This window comes from Podarcis cretensis (genome assembly GCF_951804945.1).
Source record: "Podarcis cretensis genome assembly, chromosome: 3".
NCBI lineage: Eukaryota > Metazoa > Chordata > Lepidosauria > Squamata > Lacertidae > Podarcis > Podarcis cretensis.
The window spans coordinates 115,583,215-115,589,220 of record NC_137172.1 but is presented as its reverse complement, the minus strand read 5'-3'; the positions used below and the strand labels follow the sequence as shown (position 1 = coordinate 115,589,220).

Here is a 6,006-nt window from a genome sequence, read left to right as displayed (position 1 = left end):
TGCAGGAAGTCAAAATTACAGAATTTGAAAATGAAAAATAAAAAACCCATTCTACAATCCAGGAAAAGAGCAACTGAGCTCCTGGCACGTCTGATAATAAATTCTGAACTCTAGTCTGGATAACCTAATCCCCGTGAACTCAACCCCAGGTGGCAAGTGTCGTTCAGTGAAAAGCTGAGGTTGCGGGAGGGAGAGGTGAACAGCAGTAATGCATGTATGTGTTTTAAATAATTCTTTTTTTAATTGTTGAGGCAGTAATACTTGGTTCATGGAACTGCAATATACAGAGAGGTGAAATAAATAGCTTATATATATAATATATATTTATATATATAATAGAGCTGGTTTTAAAATATTCCCTTATCATTGGTGTATTAGGTTATTTTACTTAGTCACTTGAAGGTCGATAGCAGCATTCTCCAGAAGTGAGCGAAACAATTGCAGGATCACAGAGCCGTGACACCTTATGTCGTCAGAAAGGGTTACAAAGGACTGAGGTACTGAGCCCTCTACGGAAGCTCAATGACTGATTTGCAGACCATCTTGTCTCGTTCAAGATCGCAGCAGACAATAAAAAGAGATCACCGCAACACCAGAGAATTATCCAAGTTGTTTCGGGGACTTTGGGAAAGGTGAGCGTTGGTTTTCTTTGGTTTGTGGTTTTGGTTTCTACTCTTATTTTAAGGTGAACTCGTTCCCCTCTAGGGATTGGCTTGGAAAAGTCACCCATTCCAAAAAGAGAATTAAGCACCTATATGTCAATCCACAGAAGGGGGAGGGGAAGGGGGGAAGTCAGTTTAAATAGAGCCATTCATTTTTGTTTGTCTTCAAGTCACAATAAATCTTTTACAGCTCCCCCAGTGGGTTTTTCTTTTCTTTTCTTTTTCAATCCAGTCTTTAAAAAAAAAATCAACACAATGTACAAAAATAGAGCTTCTCCCTTATTTTTAGTGTAAAAATATTTCTCTGGAACAGTCTATCTTTTGTAGTTCATTTGCATGACACTGTCTTTGTCTATCTTTTAACTGGGGTTGGTGGGTCGTATTCTCCTAGTCCTCTTGGTCACTGTCGTATACTTGAAAGGTTTCTGTAATTCCACTTGACCCTTTGGGTATCTTTTCATAAAATGAACGTCTTGCTGGTTCTCCCGTGTCTTGGGCCCTTTTCGGGGCCTCCCCTTTTTAGTGAAGCCGACGTACCAGCCCGTGTACTTTGCCGACATCAGCGCCGTATAGTTGTTCTCTAGGACCTTCTCGATGAAGACACACTCTTTGCTGGTGCCGTCCGGCTGAAAATGAAATAGGAAGAGAAAGTCAACAAAAATGGCAAATGGTTCACACAGCCAGTTGACCAAAGTACACTTCATTCTGGGAACATCAATGGCCGTGCCCATTCCTATAGCTGGTTCTATAGAAGGAGAGGAAGATAAGGACGATTTGGTCTTGCTTATTACGTTATTATCTTTTTCCTTATTAAAATTTGTATACTGCCCTATACTCGCAGGTCTCAGGACAGTTCACAGCATGAAATCAAAATGCAAAATACATGATAAAAACAAAAACAAGAGCAACCAAATAACTCCCCACCTCCCCAACACATTTTAAAAGGGCATTGGATGTCAATTAGCCAAAGACCTAGTTGAAGAAGAACAGTTTTGCCTGGTGCCTAAAGGTATATATATAACTTCCCTGGGGAGAGCATTCCACAAATGGGGAGCCACTGTAGAGAAGACCCTATTCTTGTGTTGCCACCCTCCGGACCGCTCATGGAGGAGGCACACGAAGAAGGGCCTCAGAAGATGATCTCAGGTTCTGAGTAGGTTCATATGGAGAGAGGAGGTCATTGAGGTATTGCCATCCTGAGCCATTTATTCTAATAAGAAGGGCTGCTTGTATGCCATGATTGCGTGTTAAGATCCCAAGACCTCCCCCAATAAATAAAGACACAATTGACACAGAATTTAGTTTAAGGTTGTTGACATAATTTTGGCCACAACTTTATTGATTACAGATTGTGAGTGGTTTGTTTAGGCATTGGTTCCCGACTAGCTGCCCCTGACCTCAGCAGGGCAGCACTGACAACTGGACACCAGCAGAGGTCAGTACAGTGGTACCTCGGGTTAAGTACTTAATTCGTTCCGGAGGTCCGTTCTTAACCTGAAACTGTTCTCAACCTGAAGCACCACTTTAGCTAATGGGGCCTCCCGCTGCTGCCGCACCGCCGGAGCTCGATTTCTGTTCTCATCCTGAAGCAAAGTTCTTAACCCGAGGTAATATTTCTGGGTTAGCAGAGTCTGTAACCTGAAGCGTATGTAACCTGAAGCGTCTGTAACCCGAGGTACCACTGTACAGGTAAACATTGTCGGGGGGGGGGCATTGAAGCAGGCGCAGTCTCAAGCTTACCCTCAAGTGCTCCCAGGGGCTCTGGTGTGGCCCTAACCCCTGGAAGGGGATCAGACAAAAACATTGTGCATTGGAGTGGCAGGTGTGACAACCTCTCCTCCCCTCCACATTGAACCAATGTCTAACCGCCAAACCTTACAAAGGTGTGGTGATTTGCTACGCGGCAAGTGGCACCAGCCAATCCGCCAAATGGGGAAATTCCTACTGGGCCCCTGTCCCAAAAACAGACGACCCACAATGGCATAGCAAGGTCAAAATGGACCATAAATATAGGGAGGGTGAGCGGGTGATCCAATGCACAAGGTGAAAAGAGGAAGCTCAACGCAATGTGCAGCGGTACATATAGGTCCCTCGGCTAATGCATGGACAATCCCAATGGCCAGAATTACCCCAGCAACCGAGGGACCACCAATTGGGTTGTTGTGGCTATCCAATCGCTCCCACCCACACAAGCGGTGAGATCCTGATGATCTCACTGCAACACGTTCTCTCTGTGAGGAGGACACAATTTCTGTGGGAGTGCAGAATAAATTAAGCCTCTTCCTAATTTTTTTTTCTTGTTGAAAAGTAAGTTTGTGGCCTTTACAGCTATGAAAGAATGCTTAAAGGTGTTAGGGTGAAATGCCAACTGAAATATTAAGAGGTCAAAGAAGGAGCCAGGTGTGTTTTTTGGGGGGTGGGGTCTCAGTAGTTGGGGAGGTTCATTGGCCTGGCTCATTTATGACTAGCAAAACTATATTTATGCAAAAAAAATAAAAAAATTGCACCACTATATGGGAGCACAGAGCAGCTAGCGATACACTTTTGCATACTCAGCAGTAAAGGGATCCCTGACCATTAGGTCCAGTCGTGGCTGACTCTGGGGTTGCGGCGCTCATCTCGCTTTATTGGCCAAGGGAGCCGGCGTACAGCTTCCGGGTCATGTGGCCAGCATGACTAAGCCGCTTCTGGCGAACCAGAGCAGCGCACGGAAACGCCGTTTACCTTCCCGCCGGAGCGGTACCTATTTATCTACTTGCACTTTGATGTGCTTTCAAACTGCTAGGTTGGCAGGAGCAGGGACCGAGCAACAGGAGCTCACCCCGTCGCGGGGATTCGAACCGCCGACCTTCCGATCAGCAAGTCCTAGGCTCTGTGGTTTAACCCACAGCGCCACCCGCGTCCCTATACTCAGCAGTAGAACTCTGTAAAAATAAAAAGATCACAAAATCAGATGTAAAAGCAATAAAAGAGACTGCAAAAGCTGTAAAACCATTTTTAAAAATGCCAGTTATACTCAAAAGGCCCAATCAAATAGAAAATAGCAACAAGAACAAAATGCAGAATATATTTTGTGAACAATGGAAAATTCATGCAACTGTCCATAACATACACAGGTTGCAGAATCTAGCTGTTCTTCAAGCAGAATTTTGATTGCCTGGCCACATAATGTACCTGGCTTGTCTCTTTGTTTAGCACAGAGTATACACAACCCTGTATATAAGACTGTTACAATATGTATAATATAGTCAAACGCAAAGGCTCCTTTTGACTGTTATTTGAAAATCAGTCCAGCACATCATGCATGAAATTGTAACTGCATCAGGGCTGCCAACCATGGCTGGAGAGACAGCCAAACATTTTAGGCCTGTAAGGATCTGCTTCCACGGCTGGCTGTTTCCTCCTCTGCTTAAATTTCATCAAATCCTAAGTGGTTGTAATCATATGTGAAGTTAAGCTTGAAATAAAAAGTCTCCTGATGTGTCTTGCTTTTTAAAAAATAACAAAACTGTGTATTTTCTGCTAAATATCTGGGTTTGGAGGCAATGAGCGAAGAGTTCTGCAACCCCAATGATAAGAGGTTGAAGTACTGGAATCAGGCAAGGTTAGGGTCTGAGCCTGGGAAATGGTATTAGCCACCAAACATATGCATTGAAGGATTTGTATACACTGAGTGAAGAGATCAAAGTCAATCATGTATTTGAGGAGCAAATGTTGGACTTGCTTCAGATAAACGTAATAATTGTCTTGCTTTGTGCTGAATAGCACAAATGGATTTCAGGATTTGTTTCTGCCAAATTGGAGCCAAGAAAAAAAAATATTCAGCATGCCTCTGGAATGGATCGATTGCTTCTCTGCCGGAAATATACAGGGGAACCATAGTGTTATGATTCCAGAGATCTGGAGCAATCTGTCATCTCTCCTTTGGTCTGACAACTTAGCACAGTCAAGCTTTTCCTAATACTGCCAAATCAGCAAACTTCAAAACTATGAAAACACTACCATTGCTGACATGATTGCTATCTTTTGAGTCCTGGATTAAATGAGGTTTTTTAAAAAAGAAAGAAAACAGAATAGAAGAATTGAGTCAGATCTCCGTACAAATATAACCAAAATGCAAATTCAATCAAATACTGGTCTAGGACAAATGCTTAGTACCTTTACTGGAAATGAAGGATGTCTCAAATCAGGCTTGTTCAAGGATTATGCCCTTAGCACTTCCGCTTTTAGAAGGAAGTTCAGTAGAAAAAGTGTTCTTGATTTCTCCTAGAACCAGTCTCTGGTTTATAACTCAACTCTCCTACCCATTAAGAAATTTTAGACTGCAATGTTGCCTGGGAAGCAATCCTGTTGAACTCAATGGGGTGAACTTCTCAGTAGACATGTATAGGATTGCCCCGTGCAATCCTTAATTAGTATATAATAAGATTGTAGGGACGTGGTCATGCTGCAGTCCCCACGGCCACCAACAGGCGGTCACGTGGACTGCTGCATGATGGCAGAGCAGCAGGCAGGTTTTGTAGACATGCAGGTGAGCAAGGAAGCAGGTGGTTTAGGCAAGTCACAGAAGAGCAGCAAGGACAGGCTGGGGCAGGAAGGTTACTGGTGAGCTGCCCTCTACTGCCCCGCTTGTTCCTCTGATGTTCGCCTGAGCTATGATTTGGCCAAGCTGGCGGGGGGCAGGGGGCAAACAAGCAGGTTGGTGGATGAGCTCAGAGGAGGGAACCAGAGGCAGATGGAGGTAGGCAGGCTCGCAGGTGGAGTGAAAAGGTTCAGTATGAGGTAGGCTTGCAAGTATGAGGGGAACAACAGGGAGAAGATCTTCCCTCCAACCTCCCTCATGCTCTTAACCATGGTGGCAGCTGCATATTTTCTGAGAATCATCCGGAAAAAAATCTCTCAAAGGACCTGGCATTTTGCCATTGTACTGTTGAGAGTCTATTAACTTATGGTCTGTGTGTGTGGTTTGGGAGCTGCACGGTAAGGGGGAAAACAATGCTGTCCAGGGTTGTAAAGACTCCGGAGAGAATAATTGGGTGCACTCTTCCCACCTTGGATCAAATCTATGCTTCCGGGTGCCATAAGAAAGCTGCAGAGATAGTGCAGGATAGTGCACAACCCGGAAATGATATCTTTCAGCTTCTGCCTTCTGGAAGAAAGTACAGGGTTATGAAGACTAGGAGGTCCGTTCTTAACCTGAAACTGTTCTTAACCTGAAGCACCACTTTAACTAATGGGGCCTCTAACTGCTGCCGTGCCACCAGAGCATGATTTCTGTTCTCATTCTGAAGCAAAGTTCTTAACCCGAGGTACTATTTCTGGGTTAGTGGAGTCTGTAACCTGA

General features: G+C 44.3%; 1 protein-coding gene across 6 annotated transcripts in view; it reads right to left on the bottom strand.

Annotated features, from left to right (window-relative positions):
* Positions 1 to 219: 219 nt before the first annotated feature.
* The window catches only part of FGF18 (fibroblast growth factor 18), a 142,201-nt gene continuing 136,414 nt past the window's right edge, over positions 220 to 6,006 (bottom strand). For all 6 annotated transcript variants that reach the window (XM_079970080.1, XM_079970081.1, XM_079970084.1 and 3 more), the window contains one exon: positions 220 to 1,288. In XM_079970080.1, the coding sequence (XP_079826206.1) occupies positions 1,022 to 1,288 (267 nt within the window). In that variant the 3' untranslated portion in view covers positions 220 to 1,021. The remainder of the gene's footprint in view (positions 1,289 to 6,006) is intronic.